Source organism: Epinephelus fuscoguttatus, linkage group LG12, assembly GCF_011397635.1.
Source record: "Epinephelus fuscoguttatus linkage group LG12, E.fuscoguttatus.final_Chr_v1".
Classification (NCBI taxonomy): Eukaryota; Metazoa; Chordata; class Actinopteri; order Perciformes; family Serranidae; genus Epinephelus; species Epinephelus fuscoguttatus.
This window is the reverse complement of record NC_064763.1, coordinates 15,470,161-15,494,687: the sequence shown is the minus strand read 5'-3', so window position 1 is coordinate 15,494,687 and position 24,527 is coordinate 15,470,161. Positions and strand designations below refer to the sequence as shown.

The 24,527-nt window shown below is 40.6% G+C and overlaps 1 protein-coding gene across 1 annotated transcript; it reads left to right on the top strand.

Moving 5' to 3' along the window:
• The first annotated feature begins 638 nt into the window (after positions 1 to 638).
• On the top strand, positions 639 to 24,263 carry rsf1b.1 (remodeling and spacing factor 1b, tandem duplicate 1). Its single transcript, XM_049591238.1, has 16 exons — positions 639 to 807; positions 3,130 to 3,221; positions 3,356 to 3,448; positions 4,279 to 4,484; positions 4,628 to 4,749; positions 6,911 to 9,846; positions 11,034 to 11,315; positions 11,681 to 11,785; positions 11,878 to 11,957; positions 13,485 to 13,539; positions 16,219 to 16,331; positions 17,342 to 17,409; positions 18,809 to 19,022; positions 19,174 to 19,400; positions 19,597 to 19,776; positions 22,005 to 24,263. The coding sequence occupies exons 1-16, from the start codon at positions 654 to 656 to the stop codon at positions 22,565 to 22,567; spliced, it is 5,490 nt and encodes a 1,829-aa protein (XP_049447195.1). The 5' UTR covers positions 639 to 653; the 3' UTR covers positions 22,568 to 24,263.
• Positions 24,264 to 24,527: the final 264 nt, after the last annotated feature.

Below are 24,527 nucleotides of genomic sequence, written 5' to 3'. Positions count from 1 at the left end.
AGAAAGCGGGCTCCTGCAATTCAGATAGCCACCATGGAAATACACCTGTGTTCAAAGTTAATAATAATAAAAAAGAATATTTTTAATTTAATATAAATTAAATATGTGTGCTGTGCATGTGTGTGTGTTTAATTAAATACTAACTATTTAATTTAATATTATTAATTAAATCAAAATTATATGCTTTTTCTATATAAACTATAAAATCTATAAATAAACTATGAAAACTATTTAATTAAGTGATTAATTTCCTACTGTTTTTGATATTTTTGTCAAGACAATGCATGCATGATGACGTGCACTTGGGCCTGTCATAACTTCCTTACGCCACTGCTTTTACTCAACTAAAAAAGCAGTGATACAACGGTGTACAAATACTCAGTTTAATTAATGTCAATATCAGTGACGTGTATCTGGGCTCACTTATTCAAAGCCATTTATTCTGTGTGTGTATATATATATATATATATATATATATATATATATATATATATATAGATATATATATAGTATATAAAATAAAATAAATCCGCCGTCATGCAGCGTCAAAATCTGGATGTTAAATAAATAAATAAATAAAATCAACGCTTTATTTTGTTAACACCGGAAGTACTCTATTTGATTCCGGCTGGCTTGACACTGGTGTGGAAAAGATGGCTGCTTCGGCGGCAACGGCGAGTTCTTCCCCCGGTTTGTGTCCAAATTACGCCGTGATTTGCTCGTTCCTGGAGAGGTACGGAGCGTTGTTGGACTTACCGGAGCTCACCTTTCCTCAGCTGGAGAGATATCTGCAGGACACATCCTCAGGTAGGGCAGAAAACCTCCAGTTGCCAACGGGAGGAGGAGAGACTCCAACCATTGCATTAATAATGGTACCGTGCTAGCAGGCTAGCAGCTATGTTAGCTAGTTGTGTGTTATTGTGTGGTTTTCTAACCTTCGTGTTTACTTAAATAGAAGTTAACTGCGTCTCACAGCTGCCGTTCGAAGTGGAAAATGTGTCTTTGCATAATTAGATCATTATCCAGGTGTGAGCCCGCCGAATTATTCGAGGTTTTCTCTCACTTTTTAGCTTTTGAATAGGGCTTAATTTTTCTCCAAGCAGCCTTTATCTGCCGCTGTTAACGCTCGTAACACCACTCAGACACTAATGTGTGGTGCTAACAGTGTTTATGAGGCAGGGAAGATCGCTATAGTTCGTGCAACACATCGTGGATTGTGATTATCAGTGTGTGAAGATGTCATCGTCTGTGACGGGCACGCGATTGTGCACTTTATTTACAGTTAAAATATTTTGCCATGTAGTGGTTCGCTCTGCTCGTGTCGAGTTGCCCGCAACCACGAGGACTTCCGGCGAACGCTTTCAAAATACAGCTTTTATGGCGCCTTAAACACGATCGTATTCGTGAAGAATACACACTGATGTTATCGTTTTGCATTTAGTATTTATAAGACACATTTTAATATTGTATGATATCCATACATATACCAGTATTTAAACTCCACTGATAAATCTTCGTGTACGGTTATATAAAGGCAAAGTCATTCTACTTCCGGTTGCGCTGTTTATTATAGATTACTTGACTTTTTTTTTTTTTTAAAAGTCGCTTTGCGCATGCGCATCCTCATCTGAAGTCTTCCTGATTGAGTGTCTAATATCTCGCCTCATATTGACATCTGCTCCGTTACACTGAACTCATACTTAACGTGTTTTAAACACCAGCTGGCCATCGTAATTATTTTTTTTATTATTATTATCGATCATACAGATCGACCTTCCAACGACCTCAGATTATAAATGTATTCATAATCATAAATATTCACATTTATATGTACTTATCCTTTTTTTATTTACATGTGTAACTTTACTGTGCAATTTCCCGATGTGAAAATATTCACATATTTCTTTATTTTACAGTAAAAATACCGCACACAAACTGTATATATAGATTATATATTAATTTATTATATTTTATTTCTGTCTTATTTGAATTTTAGTGACATCTTTTGATCATATTTAGCACTCGGTTGCTTTTTTCCTCTTTTTTCTTTTTTTATATCTTGTTTAATGACTCTTGAGCTGGTCTGCTTAGTAAAGACTTATATTATCTTATCATTGTTTTAAGTGGGGAAATACTGTACTTTTGCAGCTATAAATCTGTATGTTATATTTTGGGATGCACGATATTGGATTTTTTGCCTATATCTGATATCCCAATATGTAACAACTAATTTGGCCAATAGCTGATACAGACACCAATATAGCCACTGTTTTCCCCCCTCATAATTGTAGTGATCATCAAGTCTCTCCTGTAGTGGAATTAACATCATATTATACATGCACACTGCAATCATGGTGGCCCACCAACAGGTGGACATGAAATATAATGCTTTCAGTGTATGTAATATTCAGTCATTGAATATTACACAGTGTGTGTATTTCAGTGATCCTTGGCATTTATCAATCATGAACATACCAAATCTGTATATGTGAAAGGTGTATATAGTGTATATGGATTTAATTATAGTTTTATTTTTATGTAATTTTTTATTTTCCCCCCTTATTTTTGACTCTTTATCTGCTGTAACGTGTCAATTTCCCCAGTGTGGGATTAATAAAGTCTTATCTTACCTTATCTTATCTTTAGTGGAGAAATACTATACTTTTTGCGCTATACATCTGTGTTATATTTAGAAAATGTTTTCTAATGCTGATTGGTAAGCTATCATGGGACACAGTGCCAGATCTTATTTAATAACAATTAGTTAATTAATTAATACTGTAAATTCTCAAACTGTGTCAAATGGGGCCTTTATGTACCTCAGCTGCAGATGGTAGCAGCCCTTTATGTGTTTGGTTTGGATTTATGTCTGTAGTTCTCCCTTTTAGTTAAAAGTTGTTGGTTTTTTCCACTTTTTTAAAGTGTCTTTTATGCAGTGGTGGAAGTATTCAGATCCCTTACATATGTAAAAGTACCATCACACACTGTGAAAATATTCCACTACAAGTTCTACACTTAAGACTTTACTAATATCACTGCTGCATAAATGTGTATGTTGCATTTAACTGCTGTAGTTGCGCATAGTAATTAATTGTGAGTGACCTCTCTGTCTTTCTGATGTTTCCTCAGTTCCAAAGCTGCTGGTCGATCTTCATGTCAAGTTGCTGAGGAAGATTGGCAAGTCGGTGTCAGCAGACAGATGGGAGAAATATCTTGTGAAGGTAAGTCTAACCACAGTAAATGAGTCAGTCCCCAAGATGCAGTCCATATTGTATCTTGACAAAAATAAGTTAAGTATTTAATTCAGTTAATTAATGCATTAATTTGCTCATTTAAATGTGTTGTTTCTTTGCAGATATGTCAAGAGTTCAACACAACATGGGCATGGGAACTCGAACAGAAAGGATACAAGGAGCTGCAGATGGAGTGCAAGACGGGGATACTTAAAGTAAGCTCACTGTGCTTTGTGATTCTTGCTTTTTTTAAATGGCAGTCTGGTTTCCTCACATATTTCAATTGTGCTTTTTTTCTGCAGCTTTAAAGGGGTTACAAAAAATAATTTAATGAAAGAGGCACCGCTGCAGCCTAAGAAAGTAATAAATGGGCCTGAGCCACTGTTAAGAGTTTAAGGTCTACCTGCACTTTTTCTGCTACGACAAGTCAAAACGTAGGGTTGTGAAAAAGGCCCTTTGTTTTGATGCTGATGAGGAGCAATGTTAGCTTGTTGAACAGGACAGGACAAGGTTTCATTTGTATATTCTTATTAGGGCTGGGTGGAGAAGCTGTTTCTGTTCTCCATCTATGCTCTCGTCAAAGCACCAGACTCCATTGACAAAAACAGTAATTGTGGCTCCCTGACCACGAGAGCTGGTGGTCTACCTCTGCCTCGATAAGTCAGTTAGTTTGTGTTATTGTGTGACTTTGGTGAATCCGAACCAACCCTTTAAAACACCAAAGTCACGTAATAACACAAATAAAGAAGTTGATGAAGGCAGCAGTAGACCAGCAGCTCTTGTGTTCAGCAATGTTAAATTGCTGTTTTTCTCAGTGGGGCCTGGCTTTGACCATCAAACTAAATTATCTCAAAAATTAATATGAATTACAGCCTGACTGATACTGGATTAGTATCAATATTTGGAAGATAAAAAATCTGTAGTAAATTATTATTTTTTCACTCATAGAACCAAAATAAAAGTTAAATTTTACTTAAAAATATGAACAGTGCATCTTCAAGGTAGATGTCATTTAAAACATTGTGTGCCTTTCTTTTGTCTCCAGTATTTGTGCGAGTGTCAATTTGATGAAAATGTGAAGTTCAAAACTGCAATCAATGAGGAGGACCCAGATAAGATGCGTCTGCAGCCAATCGGCCGGGACAAAGACGGTCAGATGTACTGGTTTCAACTGGACCAGGACGACAATGTTCGCCTTTATGTTGAGGAACAGGACGACTTGGACGGCTCGTCATGGAAGTGCATCGTCAGGTAAGCAGACAGAAGTGATGAAACGTGCTGCAGGCACCGTGACATAAAATGTAAATGCTAATGCTCTCTGTAAAAGCAGACACCTCATGTGTTATTTACTCTGATAAAGGCATGATTATATTTATCTTCTTTTCTTCCTGTAGAGATAGAAACGACTTGGCTGAGGTTTTGGCTCTGCTGAAGACACAAATTGACCCTGCACTGTTAAAAAAAGAAGAGGAAACAAAACCTGATGGTGAAGAGAGTAAAGACAAAGCAGAAGAAGGTAAAGTTTAGACTTATAAACTATCTGTTTGTGTTTATTTATTTTCCAAAGTCAAATGTAAGCACTTTTAGTTGGGTTGATTGCAGTGAGAAGAATCTCTGAGGCAAATCATTATCATGTTAAAGGAACACTTCAGTTACCTACAAACCAGTATATCAAGTACTTGCAGCATGTTACCTTGAATTCGTGAAGGCATTTTTTCTCGCACACCTCTACAGCCAACATCTGCTGACAAACTCTCACACAACTTGTGCAGTATAATCCAAGTCTCATATAACCAGTCTTATGTCTTGCCTGTCCCACACCTGCTGTATGGTGCACGAGGAGAGAGGGCCAGAGACCCCACGCTGCTAGCGGAAGAGCCGTGGACTATGATTACTCTGAGCAGCATGCATGGGAGTAAATTACAATATGAGATATATCTTGCTTTCCCCCCGATGGTCTGAATAAGCTGCTAGATTTGTTGCCAGTCACTTTTTAGATATAAAGTCACAAAGTGGGCGCCTGTGGCTCATGAAGTAGAGCAGGTCGTCCACTAACAGGAAGATCAGCAGTCCATCCCTTCCCCCTTCCAGTCTGCATGTCAAAGTATCCTTGAGCAAGATACTGAACCCTAAATTGCTCCTGATGGCTGTTCCATCAGTGTGTGAGTGTGTTAACGCTGTTTAGCACCTCGTATGGTAGCCTCGGCCACCAGTCTGTAAACGTGTGTGAATGGGTGAATGTGACTCGTAGGGTAAAAAAGCGTGTTGAGTAGTTGGAAGACTAGTAAGGTGCTACACAAATACAAGTCCGTGCAAGTTCAGAAGTTGCTAAATCTATAATCTCTACAAACAGATTCCATATATGTATGCTGAATCTGTAGGCGAAGGATATTGGAAGTCTTTTGGTTTCCGTTTGTAGTCCGAGTAGTACTGACCAATAATGTTTGAATAGCAGGTAGTGGAGAGTCATAGGGCACTGGCCGAAATGCAATCTCAGAACCCATCGGCTATGTCTGACACCATATTGGCTTTATATTAGCTTGTTTAAAATATCTGCATTCGTATGCAGATATCTGTTCATGGAGATTAGCCAAAGTGAGTGGCATGTGTAAGAGGAAGTCTTGGCCCAGGTATTCGCTAGTGAATTTGGATCAGCCCTAAATATTGGCCCTCCCCCCCGAGACTTTATTGTCGTCTGTCGATAGCTGATGAGTTCTGAGATTGCGATATCTAGTGAGAAAGTTGCAGAGTTGGCAACACTGGAAGAGGATGGAATGTACCAAATATCGATCAAAGAATTTGCAGTCATTGAGTCGCTGAAGATACGAACTGTAATTCTTGTTTAAATTTTTTTTCTACCTATCCCTCTTTCATGGTTATGTGACACCTATGATTTAGAGGTATACTGTGCAGGATTGTTGGGTACTGTTTGTAAACAATATCACCAACAAAAGTTAAAGTAAAAGCCAACCCCAGATTCACACTCCTTGGGCGTTTAGCCCAACTGTGTTTGTCTCTGTTTGTTTTTTTTTGGTTTTTTTTTTGTTTTGTTTTGTTTTATCTTGTTTTGTCTGGCACCTTGTGGCTACCATTTTATAAAGCCCTGACCTCACCTGAGCCCTGTAGGAGTACACGCCAGGGATGTACAATATTGGATTTTTTGCCAGTATCTGATATGCCAATATATAACAACTAATTTGGCCAATAACCAATACCAATATCAATATATCCACTTTTTTTTTTCGCCACCTAATTTTAGTGATCATCAGGTCTCCTCTGTAGTGGAATGAACACCATATTATACATGCATACTCTTCTCATGATGTCCCACCAGCAGATGGAGACATGAAATACAATACTTTTCAATGTATGTTATGTTTGTTTGTTGTGTAAAATACAAAATTAATTGTGCATCCCTAGTACACACCCATAAACGTTGAGAACACAGAAAATGCAGGCAGAGCACAGAGTCTCTGCAAAATAATCCACCACCACACACTTCTGGTGGGTCATAAGTCATGAATGAGTCCAGTTATTTCTGTATGAGTCTTTATGTTTTTTTAGGAAAATCCTGCACAGTATGTATGTTTAGATATGAATCAAAGTTTCCTACTTGTACTCTTTTCTTTTATTACAAGCGTTAATTTGATCTTTTCTATTTCATCTTTTTATTACAGGTGAAGTTAAAAAGACTGAGGACACGTCTGATGAAGAGAACAAAGACTCCAACAAGGCTGTCGGTCCAGTCTCACCAAAGACAGAGAATGATGAAAAAGAAGCTCAGAAAGATGACTTGAAAACAGAAACTTCAGAGGCCAAATCATCTCTGAATGGCATCATTGAAGGCAAAGCTGAAGCGGAGCTCAATTCAGAAAAGCCTGCAGTGGATCTCAACATCAGTACAAAAACCCAGAGCATCAAAGAAGAGCCAGTGGATGTGCCGGACAATAAAACAAGCACAGCAACAATTGAACCCGCCTCCGAGGCACCATGCTTATCATTAAAGGCAGAAAAGGGAGAGGAGGCCAAGAAGAACAGCGCAGAGGAGATTCAACAAGCTCTGAAGAACGACCAGCAGGCCAAGATCCCTTTGAAAAAAAGAGGAATGAAGTTTAGTGAAGACTTTGAAAAAAATAGCAGCATCATAGTGCAAAACCCGTCTGTTTCTCAGGTCAAGGACGCTCCTAAAGCTGACTCGACGCCTGAGCAGACTAAGAAAGTGCAAAGCATAAATGATCATGTTAATGGTGAAGTTCAGCCTGTGTCAGAGAAAGGCCTCCAGAGTCACTTGTGCGAGTCACTAAAAGACACCGTTGTCGATAAAGAGCGGACGGATGAAGCAGATGCAGGTAAAGCTGTAGAAAAGAAAGAAAAAGACTCTCCATCCACAGACAAGGAGGATACAAAGGATAAAAAGGGTGAAGCTTGCAGTGCAGAGGTCTCAGAGAGAGTGACATCACAACAAGCAGACCCTGCCAAGAAAAATCTAGATAAGAATGTAGAAAAGGAAACAGTGTCAAAAGAGGAAGGACATGAGCCTCCAAAAGAACCGCCGCCTCTACCTAAAGATGTTAGTAAGGCATGTGAGAAGTCGTCTAATCATGAAGTGCATGATAAAGTAAAAGGATCAAAACCAGCAACCACAAAAGACTCTTGTACCGCAGAGAAGACGTTAAAGAAAAATGGTGAGTCGGAAAAAGTCACATTCAAAGAAGCTGAATCAAAAGATTCGGAGGGAAAACCAGCCTGTGTAGATACGACAGAAACCAAGACGTCAGAAAATGTAACAGAAAGGAAGCAAACAGAAATGAGTGATGCTAAGGAAACTAAAGCAGAGAATTCAGATAAATCGGCCCCGAAAGAAAAGCCAGGAGTCATCAGAACGTCTTTGTGTGCAGACAAAGATCCTGCAAAAAAATCTGTTGACTCTGAAAAGGCTGTATCATCATCTGTCATTAAAAAGACAGACATACTAAAAGACAGTGATGATAAAGAGACCCGAGAAGCCACACGGAATCCTGAAGTCAGTAAAAAGACCGACAAACTAGTTATCAGTGAGAAATCAGAAGGAACATCCAACACTGAAGAGAGCACAGAGTCGTCAGTGATTAAAAAGCTGGACAAATCATGTAAACCTGCAGAGAATCAGGATAACATTAAAGATTCAGAGATGAAGCCAGTGGAAACCAGTGCAGCCTCTGAGACTGACACAGGAAAGACAGAGAGGACGGAGAAGACTGAAGATGCAAAGAAAACTGCTAACTGCGAGGACAGTACGATGCTTGATGTTTCCAAGATAAGCAACTCCATGCCCGAGCCCATGGAGGTAGAAGCAGTGGCTGTTAAACCTGATCTGACAAAACCACAAGAGGATGACAAAACTGAGATTAACTCGGTTGCAAGTAAGACGATGGAGGAAGCATCTGAAGGGAAAGATAAACCACCCAGTGCTGTTGAGAAGACAAATGTCTCTAAAGAAACAGATAAAAAAGCTGAAAGACCAGACACAGAACGGGAAAAGGTGTCAGAAGAAAAGCCTAAAAGAATTGAAGCAGAGCATCCGTCATCACAAAGTAAAAAGGATGCCGAGAAGGAGACTAAAAAGGATGCAGACAAGGAGACTAAAGAGGACACCGAGAACGAAAATAAAATGGACACAGGCAAGGTAACTAAAAAGGATGCAAACACAGAAACTAAAAAGAACACAGACAAGGAAAGTAAAAAGGACACAAACACAGAAACTAAAAAGGACACAGACAAGGAAAGTAAAAAGGACACAAACACGGAAACTAAAAAGGACACGGACAAGGTAACTAAAAAGGACACAAACACAGAGACTAAAAAGGACACGGACAAGGTAACTAAAAAGGACACAAACACAGAGACTAAAAAGGACACGGACAAGACAACTAAGAAGGACACAAACACAGAAACTAAAAAGGACACTGACAAGGATGAACCTAAAAATGACAGTGAGAAATCCTTGTGTCAAGACAAAGAAAATAAAGAAGATTCCACAAAAGAGAAACCCTCAAAAACTGCGGAGAAACATGCTAATAAAGAAAGCGAACCCTCAACCAAAATGGACGAATCTGGTCACCAGAATGTGAGCAAAGAAACCGACAGCAAATCCTCAACTGAAGCAGAGAAAGAGGACCACCCAAGCAAAGAGCCAGATACTGAAAAGCCCGCTGATGAGGAAAATAAAAGCAAAAGTGAAGACGAGGATTCTGCATCAAAAAAAGAGGTGGCGAACGGCGAGGAAGCTCCAAGGTCCAAGGTTTCCCACAGGAAAAAACTCAGGGCCCCAGTCCACCGAAGGAAAGCTGAGCTCATGAGAGAGGAGAGACAAGCAGATTCTGAGTCCGATTCGAACACAGGGAGATCTCTTCGAAGATCACCGAGGATCTCCAGGCCAACACCAAAGGTGGTGGAGATCCACGACAGGAAGCTGGAGAAGTCGCAGGCTGCTCCACCGCCTGAGAAGGGCAAGGAAGGCGAGGGGGAGAAAGAAAAAGACGAGGATGAGGAGGAGGAGGACGAGGAGGTGAAAGCTGTTCAAAAGAAACCAAGAGAGAAGAAGGCTGATCAGGAGGGCCAGCCTAAACCTAAGGTAAGGTCGCTCACTAGATCGCACCATGGAAGTATTTTTCAAAGCATCTTTCTTAAAGTTTCATCAAATAGAACGACCATACCAGTGATTTAAAGCCCAGTTGTTGTTCACTGTTTCATCACTAGGACAAATGCAGCTGTAGCCAGTATCTCACTATCACTATCCTCATTCATATTTTAAGAAGCTACAAATTATATTCAGTCACAAAATAAGTCTGAAAAGCTGCAAATCAGAACAGATGTAGTTGTTGAATAGAGATGATTCACCTTCTCATCTAGTTGCATTGGTGCGAACCGGCAGGTTTTTAGAATATTGCAGAACGGTTTCCTGTTTGAACTCGTCTCGCACCCTCAGCCTGGTCTGTCACTTTTCCAAGTCAGAGTCTAACAAGTTAATTGTTTTTTTGTTTTCAAATAAATTCAAGCACAATCTATAAAGCATAGCCTTGTCTTGACTTCACATTGCTTGTCGTTCACTTTCTGATATGGTCACATGTCAAGTCAAAACATTATAGCTATGCTTCCATACCTTTTGTGTTTTCATCCTTCCTTTGCGGCTACTCCCTTCTCCTTGCTATAGCTTCCTCCGGCGGTGGTTAATACTCCAGGTACCGCTCTGATATGTCACCATATTTGCTTTGCAATTACCCCCAGTCTGTTTTCTCCCAGCCTGTCCTCGATATACTCCTGTGTTACTTTCAGTAACAGTTCCACCTGGTCGTTGGTCCCAGCAAAGAAATCTCTTGTCTTATTTTTTGCCGTAACTGAATAAATTTCAGTCACAAACCAACCAACGGCAGGGCAGACAATCTGCTTCCTGTTCACGCTGGTAGGCGCATGTCCAGTGTACGTGAAAGTCCATGTGATATGCGTATTGGAGCATTTTAATATACGTAGATGGAGATAATTTCTGTAATGGTGCCAAAAAGCTTGTGTGTATGGAGATTGTTTCCGTTTTATAACATTATTTTATAACAAAGACGTGTAAGTGCAGATGTGGCCTCAGTTTACCCGTAGGTGAATATGCTAATAGTGAATTATAAAAGCAGCAGTCCTGCATTTAAAACCTTACTTAAGTAAAAGTATACAAGTATTATCAGCAAAATGTACCTCAAGTACTCATAATATTTACTGAGTTGTCCTTTGACTCATCCGCTCTGTTGAAAGTCAACATGTTGCTTGTTTCAGGGGAGAAAGAGACGGAGGGTTCGGTGGTCCAACACACGAACGCGCCGTAAAAAGAAAGGCTCAGAAGATGACGACGACAACAGCGACGAGGAGTCCAGCGATGACGACGACAGCGAGGAAGAGGACGACAGTGACGAAGACTACAAGGTTGAGCGAAGCAGAAAGAGGCGGAATCGTAACCGAGAAAGGCGAAGCTCGGACTCCTCGACATCCTCAGACGACGACCTACCTCCTAATGACGACCCCTGCAAACATTGTGGTCTTCCAAATCACCCTGAGCTGGTGGGTACTCACAGCATCTCATACTTGTACCAACTTATATTTCAGTTTTCTAATCAATAAACAAGTTATTGTTAAAACTGAAATTACAAAGTGAGAAACAGGCAGAAGAAAAAAGAGAGAGGGTAGAGACAGCTGATGTGAAAATGTCTGTTTGTCTGATAACTTTCTGGAAAGGATCCTTACAGAGACAGACCTTTTTGTTAATGGGTAAGATCCTTTTTGTTTAACCAGAAACTGGTCTAAAATTGCCGTCACCAAGAGGTTTTTTGTGAGTTTTATTTCGTGTCTGTGGACTTCAAATGCAGTGTGTTACATGATTGAAAAAAAACCTTTCCCTTTAACATTTGTCAACATCTCCTTCGCAGATCTTGCTGTGTGATTCATGTGACAGCGGGTACCACACAGCCTGTCTGAGGCCTCCCCTCATGATCATCCCCGATGGAGAATGGTTCTGTCCACCCTGTCAACATGTACGTAGCAGTCAAAGCACCAAATATTAAATAAAAAATAAACTGAATAGGATCATGTGTCTTAATGTCTCCGTTGCTAATCCCCTCTGCAGAAGCTGCTCTGTGACAAATTAGAGGAACAGCTCCAAAATCTCGACGCTGCTTTGAAAAAGAAGGAACGGGCCGTGAGAAGGTAAGACGTTTTGTACTGTTTGTACCATTCATTAAAAATGTGCACATACTACAACAGCCGTCTTGTCAGGGATTGAGTGACACCCAAAAAATCCCAACAAATAATACTGACTGCCCCAAACTGAGTCCCTGTTTCACTGCCACCTACCTTTGGTGTGTTTTTTCAAATAGTAGTTTAGTTTTTGTTTGCAAAACTTTAAACTCTTATGTCAACAAAGATGTACAACTATACAGAGGGTAGGCAACACAACAGGAACATCTTATCGTATAATGCAGTCCAATACAACCACAAATACTCTAATGCTGAATAGTTTGTTGACTGTTTGGGGGTCATTTTTAGGCTAGCAGTTCCAGCCTGGAGACTGTGACCTCCCAAAGAGGTTCAAAGATAAACCTCAGGGGTCACCAGTAGACGGTGATTCTGGAGTGGATTTTAAAATCCTGTCCAATCCCACTCCCACAAAAATGGGACTGGGACTAAATGAGTCTCTTCCCATTCCTGTGTTGTGTTTCTAAATAATAATGAAAAGAGCGTTTATTGATATTAGAACTACATATTTATAACAACTAAGTATATTCATTCAACTATACAGTATAGCATAATGCTGAAATAGCTCTTAGCATAGCTAGCATAACTGCTCGTTTGCCACAACCATGTTGCAAATAACTAGCACTTAGTCAGTTAGCTCGATGCTAACACATAATAGAAATCACCTCTAATGCTCTAACAGAAATTAGCATCATGATTGTGATAATATTCTCCTTATGGTCCATATATATTTATATTTATAATATATATTTCCTGTGCTCTGTGGAAACTAACTGATAGCTGCTGACTTCACATTGCTAGCTCAGTATTATGATTCCCGTCCTGCCCATTCCTGTTTACTTTCTGTCCTGTCCCAGTCAAGTGATAAATAGTGAAATTGACTCCCATCCCACAGGAATCCCCCCAAAAATGTCAGCATTTGGCCACCAGACAAATCAAAAAACATCTGTCTCTCTTAAAATCATTCAAATGAAATTAATCTGAATGAGAAACATTCCTGTTTGTCCATAACCTGTGATTGGAGGTCTCAGGTAGATTTGGGATGCCATTACACCTGTAGTTCGGCTCATTTGGTCCCTGTTCAAACAGTTTTTCTTTTCATGAACTAACCAACACTTATTTTTTTGTGTAAGTTCTGCAGCCTAACTCCCACTGACTGCCAGTGATGCTGCACTTACTGCACCTACTTGAATGTGTTTCTGCTTTGGTGTAGAAAAGATCACGCAAAGAGATAACTGATTATAAACATTGATAGTTTTGTCAGACTGCAAATCGATGTTGTCCTGTTACTGTGAAAGTTTCAGCTCCTTCACTGTGAAAGCTTTGCAGGGCTGCCAACATTTGAACACGACTGAAAAGTTAAAACACACATGCTAATTATTTTAACAACCAGTGAAGAGTATATTGGTTTGGGTTGATTGATACTTGAGCACCTTATTGACATTGAAAGGCTTTCTCACTGTGTGTTATATCCTCCAGGAAAGAGCGTCTGATTTATGTTGGAATCAGTGTTGAAAACATCATCGAACCCTCGGTAAGTGCTCAATGTGTGATTTTTACCAGATAACGAAATATTATGACTATAACTTCTGTTCCCTGAAGGAGAGGAACGAGGTACAACACATATAGTATGGGGTGTCACACCCCCGCGTGGCCTGACTGAAGAAACCTCTATTCACGCCTTTAAGGCAGATGATCTGTGGTGACGCATGTGAGGCATGGCCCGCCCGCACATATATACCTGCGTCGCCACAGTCATTCTTCAGTTCGATAGCCGCTCTTCACCGAGCCCAGCTGCGCAGCGGGGCAACCTAGTGTTGTACCTCATTCCTCTCCTTCAGGTAATAGAAGTTATAGTCATAACATTTTGTTCCTTTTCAGTCGATTCACTCTGTACAACACATATAGTATGGGACATGTATACACGCCCCGCAGAGCAGCCACCGAACCGGAGTCCACCTCCAGCACTCTAGTGCATCGTAGACCCAGCAGAAAGGACAGAGTGAGCCACTGAAGGGGCTGTCACATCCAAACGATAAAACCGGACAAAAGTGTGCGGTGATGACCAACTGGCTGCAGCACAGATATCACTCACAGATACCCGTTTAAATAAAGCCCATGATGCTGCCATGCCCCTGGTCGAATGTGCCCTCACACTGTGAGGCAATGGAAGACCCCTGCTGTTGTATGCTAGGGAGATAGCCTCCACAATCCAGTGAGAAAGCCGCTGCTTAGACAGAGCTTTACCCTTAGCTGGATTAGCAAAACAGACAAACAATTGGTCACATAAACACACACTCTGTGTGCAGTCTATGTAAGTACATAGCGCACGCACGGGGCACAAGAAATGTAACCTCCTCTGCTCCTCGGAAGCAAACGGAGGGGAACAGAAGCTCAAAAGCTCAAACGTCATAGAGCTATAGGCTGCAGGGATAATCTTAGGCAAATATGCTGCATTTGGGCGCAATGTAACTTTAGAGCCATCCAAAGTGAACTGAGTACACGAGGGATGTACAGATAACGCATGGAGGTCGCAGAGGTTGCAGAAGCCAAAGCAAGACGTAGTGCTGTCTTATATGAAAGAAACTTCATATCTGCAGTCTCAATAGGCTCAAATGGGGGTCCACAAAGCGCCTCAAGTATCAAAGCTAAATCCCATGAGGGAACGCTGGGTTTAATCACAGGCCTCAGCCTGCGGACTCCCTTTAGGAAACGCATGGCAAGAGGATGAGCGCCTGGTGTCACTCCATCAAAACCAACATGGCATGCAGATATAGCGGCCAAATAGACCTTAATTGTGGAGAAAGAGAGACCCTTATCCAGCAGTTCCTGGAAGAATGTCAAAACATCCACAGTAGAGCACTGAAATGGGAGTACATTTCGGTCTTGACACCACTGCTCGAACGCCCGCCATTTGTAAGCATACAAACCCCTGGTTGACGACGCCCTCGCACTCTGGATCGTTGCCACCACACTTGGGGGCAGGCCGTTAGCTATTAGATTGGACCTTTCAACAGGTAGGCATGCAACCGCCACAGCTCTGGGCACAGGTGAACCACCTCCCCTCCCGCCTGGGAGAGGAGGTCCCTGCGGAGGGGAAGCTCCCAGGGCCTCGCTGCCAGCAGACTTATTATCTCGGCGAGTGACAAGCCGAACGGCAGCACCAGGTATTCGTGGGCCGTGCCCTCGAATGCAAACCTTAAAAACTGCCTGTGGTCCGGGTGTATTGCTATGTGAAAGTAAGCGTCTGTAAGATTGATGGGGGGGATGTGCTTGGGAGACTGCGTCAGGGTAGTGCAGTGCTTCTCACCCAGAGCTAAACATGAACGCGGCCTCTTTGGCGGCAACAGATGAGGGGCAGCAGTGTCTCCCTGCTGCTGGAGCCCCTCTCGGCCCACTCCCAGAGCTAGAATGAGTGCGGCTTCTTCCTCCTAGGCGCTGAACCCTTCTGGAGGCCTGGTGGTGGACCCTTGCTCCAAACAGACTGGCGTGGGGTTTGGCCCGACGCTTGCTGCTTCACCGGCTGGGAGCTCAAACTCACAGGCAGCGCTGCCCTCTTGGGGTTAGGCGGAGGTGTCGGCTTGGCAGGCCGCTTTGGTTTAGCATCACGTCTGGGGATGATGCTGCGCAGGGCTTCTGTCTGCTTCTTTCTCAGCTCAAATTTTGTCTGAATAGCGTCGAGCGACTGTCCAAACAGGCCTTCAGCAGACACTGGCTCATCCAAATAAACAGCCCTGTCCCTCTCCGGAACAAGAGAGTCAGAGTGGCCTTTTATTGTGGCCAGCCTAAGGCACACCTGTGCAATAATCATGCTGTCTAATCAGCATCTTGATATGCCACACCTGTGAGGTGGGATGGATTATCTCGGCAAACACAGATTTAGACAGATTTGTGAACAATATTTGAGGGAAATGGTCTTTTGTGTATATAGAAAAAGTTTGAGATCTTTGAGTCCAGCTCATGAAAAATGGGAGCAAAAACAAAAGTGTTGCATTTATATTTTTGTTCAGTGTATGCCATGAGGCCATGCCTCACATGCATCACCACAGATCATCTGCCTTAAAGGCGTGAATAGAGGTTTCTTCAGTCAGGCCATGCAGGGGCGTGATATCCCATACTATATGTGTTGTACCGAGTGAATCGACTGAAAGGGAACTACACATTTACCTGTTGATGTTTGTGACAGTAAATGACCAACTCTTACTTCTTACAGGTGGAGGTAGAGGAAGAGAAGCCAGAGATCATCATCAAAGAGAAGAAAGACACAAAGAGAAGTAAGAGCTGGGGTCGAAGGTCAACGAGGGCGAAGAAATCCATCAGCTACAGGTCTGTGCTCTGATTTTCTTGTATTTAATAAGTCATTTCTTTTGCGTCATTTTTTATACTCTGATTTTAGTTTTACTTTTTACATTCAATGGTTCTTATTGTTAAGATGATTTGTGTAAGTGTAAGACCAAAAAACACTCTGGTTTATTTTATAAAGACACCTAAAAAAAAATTCACGTGTCACAGCAGCACAGAGAAAGAAAAAAGATAAAGAACTATTTTAATTAAATAAATACAAACAAAAGTGAGAAATAAAATGAATGAGTGATTACATTAAAAAGCTTTATACTGTGCATTATATACAAAACAATACCTCCAATTACATGAAAATTGTATTGATGTAGTGATAATACTATCATAATGTTGTGCTCACACCAAACACGAAGTGAAATTTTGTTTGAACGTTAGAATATTATCTGTGTTGACCTGCATCATACCTGCCTGAAATTCTGAAATTGCAGAATCGATGAATGAACTTCTGCTGGTAAATCCTCAGCGTCATACGTCGCTGGAAGATTTTAATGCTGATTGGCTATCATGGTGCCAATTGGTCGCTGAAGTTGAGATTTTTCAACTCTAGCAAATAAGCACATGACACGAAATTGCACTACTGGCTTCATTCACGCCCCTTAATTTGCATGTTTCGCATCACTAACAGGAATTTGAGTCTAATCGCATCTTTTTACAGACTTTACATGTAATTCACTCGCAGGTATTGTTTTATTGGTGCCCAGTGTGAACACAACATAAGAATACTAAATATATAATTGAAGTGGAAAAGAATACATGAAATAACATATAATATAAAAATACAGTAAGTTATGTAATGTAATGTAGATATATTTAGATTTAGACTTGATGAATTTAATGCATCTTTGCAGCAGCCAATGCTAATTAACTAGAATTTGATCCTTTTAATTATTTTTGCAGAAAATAAATTTAATGTACTGATGAAGTACGACGTTCTCTACGATCCATAACATGTATTCTTGTCAATGCTAATTTTACAGATTTGATGAATTCGATGAGGCGATCGAGGAGGCAATTGAGGAAGACATCAAAGAAGCAGAGGGCGGAGGTACGAGGACTTTCTACTCTTCAAAAAGAAATAAAAAATCTAAGCAGTAGCACTACATTTTAGAAAATGTGCTTTAGTTGTCAAGAGTTTGGTGAAAAGATCGATGCCGAAATCTGCACACCAGCATCTTTGATGCTCACAAATACATACAAAAACCAAAGTGTGAAAACAACAAGAAACAGCCCAGCACAAAACCCCTTGTGGATTAAACAGACATGACATAATGTGTTAATTAGTGACCGTTTGAGGCAGGCGCACGTTTTTACATGTGGACATGACCAGGACAACTGTTTTCTCCTGTTTCCAGTCTTTATGCTTTACTAAGCCAATCGGCTGCTGGTTCTAGCTTAATATTCAGAGTGTGAACGTATCATTGACAAGTTTATTTATATAGCTAAATATTACAGATTGCAAATTTGCCTCAAGGGACTTTACACAGGGTTACCACGATTCTGTCAAGTACTTGAAAGTACTTGGATGTACCCTAAAGGAATTGCTGAGTTTGAGAATCTATTGGCCATTTAACTCTCAAAAGAACTCAACACTGTGTGGTGTACTCACTGTAATTGTGTCTCTGCACCAAGGCTAGGCCCAAAACGTATGCGCCCCTCCTTCCCTCCCGTCAAAAGTAACAGAAGTGCTTTTAACCCCTTGTTGTTACTTGTCCAGCGTGCTTGGCAAATACCAGTTTAATGGCCTGTGGTTGCTCAACCCAAATTACAAATGGCCACTAATGTTCCCAGGAGTAGCTGTTAGCTCCTTTCGCCATGTTGTGATGTACAAATGGCTGCTGTCAGCTGCTCAGACTGCTGGAGTCAGACCCAACAAGTTCACGAGTTATGCCAAACTGTAGGTCAGTTCTCAAAAAGTGCTTGAAATATATAATTTCCCTTATTACAGTTGCTGGAAACCCTTGAAAACACTCAAATGTTAATGTAGTGTTTTCAAGGTGTTTTGAAACATGCTTGGATTTTGAATAAAGTGCTTGAAACTGCTTGAAATTATATTTGCATGACTTTGATAATAACTCACTGTCTGACTGAGAAATTTGCTTTTTAGATAAATAATTAAAATATGTTGGATTGTGGCAGATTGTACAGGTGTACCTGAGAACGCTGCCTCTGAGCATATGTATAAATATGTAGTTTACCACAGCTGCTGCTGGAAAAGCTTGAAAATCCTTGAAAAGTGCTTGAATGTGACTTTGGAAAAGGTGTAGAAACCCTGAGAATACAACACCCTCTGTCCTTAGTCCCTCAACTCAGATAAGGAATAACTACCCCTCAAAAAATATAAGAAAAAAAAGTGACAAGCATATTTCCCATACTTTAAAACCTTTTTTGTAAAGATCTGAGCAAATGTTCTGTGACGAGGTAATGATGAGGGGTGTATTTCACAGGAGCTGGTCGGGGTAAAGACATGGCCAACATCACAGGCCACAGAGGAAAGGATATGTCAGCCATCCTTCAAGCAGAGGAGGGCAAGGAGAACGGCCGTCCGCCACGACCCCCTGCCGGTCAGCGCAGGAAAAAACGCCGGCGACTCAATGACCTGGACAGCGACAGCACCGTGGACGAGGAGGAAAGTGAGGAAGAGTTTCGCCTCAGTGAAAGGTAAGGAAATTGCAGTGACCTTTCTTCTCAGTTGATGAATCTCATGGCTTTTTCTGAAGGTGTTGAATAAGTTTGGTTTGCTTATAACTGAATAGTAAACTCTGTCCATGAAATATTTACATTTGTGCATTTGTTAATTTTTTTGATACAGCTCGGAAGAGGAGTTTGTCGTGTCAGAAAATGACACGGAGGTTGAGTCGGAGGCGGACTCTAACAACAGTGACTTTGGCAGCAACAGCAGTGGAAGGCATCGTACTAAATCACGGTACAGGAAGCTGCCGACACGACGACGGAGCTCCAGAAAGAGGCGGAGACCGAGAGGGTACTCGGATGATGAGGAAGATGAGACAGATGAGGAAGATGATGAAGATGAAATAGGTATATAGATTATTGTAGACAATAATTGTAGCTTGTAGACAATTCATAATTAGCTGCAGCTGCACACTTGGTGTTTCATGAAATAGATTTTCTTTCAGAGGATTCTCAGGTTTTCTCTCCTAATGCTTGTATTCATTGGAGGAGATTTTAACCACATACATTTATAACCCATCATATTATTATTTTGTGTCTCCAGTGACTGAAGGCTCCAGCGAGTACAGTGACAGTGATCTGGATATGAGTCGACGGCGGTCTCGGCGGAGTCAGAAGAAGCAGGTGAACTACTGCGAGACGTCTGAGTCCGAAGGCTCTCAGGCAGAAACCAACCGAGCCAAAATGAAACCCAGACGTCAGCAGGACAGTTCAGACACCGACGGTCAGTCACAAACACACAGTTTTGATAACACAATGCTGAAATAATGATGCCTTCTTTGCCAGTTGTCATCCCCGAGATACTATTAGCCTCCCCTTTTGTAAAAAGTGAAACATGAAATCTTTAAAGATGAACTAATATGGCTACCTACTTAAAAATCATAAAAACAAAATCATAAACCTTTTCAGAACCATGGACAGCGACGTTAAATTACTCTTGACATGAAACTCTATATGCTATATATATATTCTTACTTTAATGATAACTGAGGCTACTGAGAAATTTCATCATTTAGCATGTGAGTGCTACAACACAGTTCCCTCAACACTAAGAACTTCTTTTTGTTGAACGCAATTTATGTTTTTCCATTTTATTTCAATTTTCATTCTTCCCTGTATTCAGCACACATCAACTATGTGTGTGGACAGATAAAGGAGAGTGTGTGTTTGTGTTTCAGGGCTATAAAAAGGTCATAAAAGTGGTCAGCAATTTGACATGCTCAGTTCATGGTGCAGGGCAGATAGAACATTCAACATTCGAATAAAACCATCATATAAATGAATGAATAAATCACAAATATGAGATGTATGCTTAAAAAAACCAATGAAATAACAAACTGTTTCATACCACCTTTAAAGACAGAGTTTACAGGGTACTTTGACAGACAAAGCAAAAGCAGGATAATCAGAAAGCAATATGATAATAGAAAGCTCTACAAAAAAACGGTAAGACCAAAAGAAGACAACATGTAATGAATAGATACAAGTAAAAGGTATAAAAGCAATAAAAACATACATTTTAAATAGGGCTGGGGGATAAAACCACTATGTACAATAAATCAATATATTTTCAAGCAAGATATAAATTTAGACACCGTTTCTATCAATATAGGGTCAAGTTGCACCAGTTTCTGTTGAAACTTCAAGACAATCCTATTTCATGACATTTTATGCCTCCAGCAGAGGAACTGCTATCAGAAAATATCTATATTGACGGTGTTAATTGCCTTTCATGAAATAAAACTGAGATACAGATAAGGTTACTTATTATACTAGATTATATCACTCAAGAAAATCACATTGATGCAAACTAAACGTTAATCTTTACAGTGTTATCACAATATAAGAGGAATATTATAAATATGAATCAAGGAGAAAAATCTGCTGAAGGGAGGAGGTGAGTCACACCGTCTTGTCTGCAGTGTGAAATCAGTTGACAATTCCTATTAAAGACAAAGAGAATGAAGGCGTGCTACAGGATGGGTTTTTTTTTCTTCTTTTTAGGTCGAGTACATTTAGTTGGATCAGAGTGGTTTTCGGCTCGGATTTAATCAGCAGTTAGACAGCTTAAAAAAATGTCAAATACAGTATGTAAAGAGGTCATATTTCTGTCACTAATGGCAGCTGTGATGACAGAACTGTTTTTAATTACGATGTTTAGGGCTGCCCCCTAATAGTCAACCAAACGTTGGTCGACCAGAAAGGTAATTAGTTTGCAAGATTTCATTGGTTGCTTAGTCACAGCATAAAAATAACAAACATGAAAATCTATCAGGAGCTGCGCCTTGTTGAAGTTATCAAAACCTATATGACTGGACCATGTAGGAATTTAATTTGAAAGGACAGACACAGGAAGTGTCCACGCTCAGCAGTCAGACAGGAGTCAGGTTAATTTCCAGGGCTGGTACCTGCGGTTATTCCACAGGCTAGTTAATAACATGTCGGGCAGGAAATCCAAAGTGTGGGATCATTTTGAGAAGGTGAAGGACGAACCCAAGGTGATATGTAAACTCATCTTCATTGGTCAACTACAAACATGACGTATCATCTGAAACATGGAAGTAGCTACATGCCCATTAGCCCACAGCGTCATTAACAGGCGACTCGCTCAGTGTGTGACGTGCACTTGTAGATAAAATATAGGCCTATATTAATGAAGGTTCATTAGTACGCTTTTGTATTTCTCTGTAATGTAGCACAGTGTTAACAATGTTACTGACACTATTCTTTCTCACACCTTCAACTCAAACCACCAAAATATATCATTTAATCATTACATTCATATCGTAAACATGCAGGCGACTAGTCGACTGATGGCGCTAAATGATGACTACTGGTCGACTAGGAAAATTCTCAGTCGGGGACGCTCTCGTGACTATTAACAGTTAAGTATATTGAGGTGATCCTGGCAGAACTACAGGAGGTTAAAGGTTTCTTGTTTTCTTTTCTTAGCGAGTTTCTCCAGAGACTCTGAGGAGGAGTCGAGGGATCGGAGGGTGAAGAGAAGAGCTGACTCCTCAGAGGAAGATTCCCGGCAGCGGCGCAGACGTCTCGCACTAAAACGCAGGAGAGCCTCTGAAGAAGACGACTCGGACGACGACTCCGACGAATCGTCCGAGGAGGATCGCCCCGTCCGTAAACGTGTGAACCGCATAGACTCGGATGACGACGAAGATGAGGAGGAGGAGAAACCGAAGGAGAAGAAAGCAGCTGAAAAAACAGATGAGGAGTCAAAGGGAACAAACCCAGTGGACTGCAATCAGGTGGAGCTGCCACCCACCAACGGACAGAGCCCAATAAAGAGCCTCGAAGGCCTCGTTGGTCGGCCCGCTGCCGCTGCTCCAGGCCTCACCCCACATCTGGAGCCACCCAAAAACATCAGTGCTACACCAGCCGCTGCCATAGCACCGAACGGACTGGTTGGCCAGGAGATGGCGGCGCAGGACGAAGACGAAGACGACCTGTTAGGAGTCACAGACCTAGTGGACTACGTCTGCAATAACGAAGATTTGTAAAAAAAAAAAAAAAAAAAAAAGGTGTACTGTTTCATTTTTTTGTGGTATTGTATTTTTATATTGCTTAACTTTATTATTCCCTCCCCACCAACACTTCCTTGTTGTCCTTTTTACTTGTGTCATTTGGACCTCGAGTCTCAGCAGTCTTTGCTACAATACGAACTGAATCCCCGTCACCAGTCTGATGCTGTCCCTGTGGGATTATACGACAAACAAGGGCACCAAACCATCAATACTCATTTGTCTGGTATCAATCAGCTCACCTGCATCATCCAGCTCCACTGCCAAACCACCTCCATCCTCTAAAAACGTCTCACTCATTTCACCTCTCAAGTTGTCCTGTTTTTTTATTTTGCTACTTCCAAGATTTCTGCAAATTTTAGCTCCTGATGGGAAAATAAGCACTGAAATTGATGTGTAGGAAATAGCTGTGTATTTGACTGCTAAAAGACTGGGACATTTAACATTTTGTAAGAGTAAAATAAGTCATTCCATAAGTGATATGAAGTTCTGGACATCTGTTAAAAATGATCTTGGTTTTAGATTTTATCTCTTAAAGGAACAGTTTTTACATTTTGGAGAATATGCGATTTTTATTTGCTTTCAGGCAGATTTAAATGAGGTTATTGATTCCACTTAGATGTTTGTATGGTAAATATGATGCAAGTTAGCTTAGCTTGGCCCAAAGACTGATTTATTTTGGTAAGCTCTCTATGTTTCTGTACTGATCAGGATCCCCATCAGTTGTTACCACAGTAACAACTACTCTTTCCAGGGTCCATAAGCTACAGGGGATCCTTTTTCTACTGGTCAATCAGAGACAGGCCGCTTGTCTGTCTGACTTGCTGTGCTGCCATTCTGTGGACACCCATTTCTGCCAGTGTGGTGAAACAAAAAAACATCCTGTAGGTCATTTAAATGAAAAACTTTATCAAGATACTGACTTAGTATCTCAACAATAATGACTTTTTTGTTTCTCACAATAGACTCAGTTTCTCCAGTTAATGAGAAATGACCCCACTAACCCATTATTTTGATAAAGTTTCTCATTATACTGAGTCACAGTGTCTTTTTTTCCATTAAACCGGCTGAAATGGGCCCCTATACAAAATCAATCATGATTGGGCTGCATTTAAAGTCTTTTTTTTTTTTTCTCGTCTTTACCATGTGTGCCAACAGCTGCTAGCTAGAGCCGTATATTTAACCAACACATATGCACTGAGACATGAGAGTGATGTCAAACACCACATCTGACTCTCCTGAAAGCAAATAAGTGTATTTCTCAAAGTGTTGAACTTTTGCTTTAAATTACTCTGGCCTTTTTACATATATATAATTTGTGAAAGCTTCAGATGAGAGTATTTATTCTTGCTGAACAACCTTCTTAACTAATTACTAATCGACCAACCTTCATTTGTCTGCCCACTCCTTGAACTTTTTGTTAAATGATAGAGTAGCTTTTGTATATTATATACATATATAATTATTTTAACTATGTGCGCTGCCATTAAGTATCAGTGGTGAACCCCCAGTTGTTGTTTTTTTTTGGGTACTGTGTTTGTTTGGGGAAACAAAATCAGAAGTAAAACTCGTCCCTCCTAATCATGAGATGTAGTCTAGTTTCCTGTTATTACATCTGTTACTTTTTTGTGATTTTGTTTTTTAATAATGTTTTTTTTTTTTTTTTGTATATCTAAACTTTTATTTGTTGTCTCTTTGAGCGAAATGTAAAGTGTCTTATTTTCTTTGTACATTGTCCTTCATAGAAGGTTCAAAAACCTGCAGACCCGTGGCTTTTATTAACTAAAGTAACACTAAGCTCCACAACACCCCTCTCTTCTTTTTGTTTTCGTATTCTACTCCCCTGGATCTTCCCATGTTTCTGTTTCACATTCTCTATTTTCATAATCTTGAGTTGACGTTTGGGTCAAGTTGCAGTAAACTGCAGACTTCTAAGACC

Excerpts from the sequence above, each read along its gene's own strand:
- rsf1b.1 (XM_049591238.1), top strand. The coding sequence starts at position 654 with ATGGCTGCTTCGGCGGCAACGGCGAGTTCTTCCCCCGGTTTGTGTCCA. Across the intron at positions 9,847-11,033 it reads AGGGCCAGCCTAAACCTAAG|GGGAGAAAGAGACGGAGGGT; the intron begins GTAAGGTCGCTC and ends TGCTTGTTTCAG. Across the intron at positions 11,786-11,877 it reads TCTGTCCACCCTGTCAACAT|AAGCTGCTCTGTGACAAATT; the intron begins GTACGTAGCAGT and ends TCCCCTCTGCAG.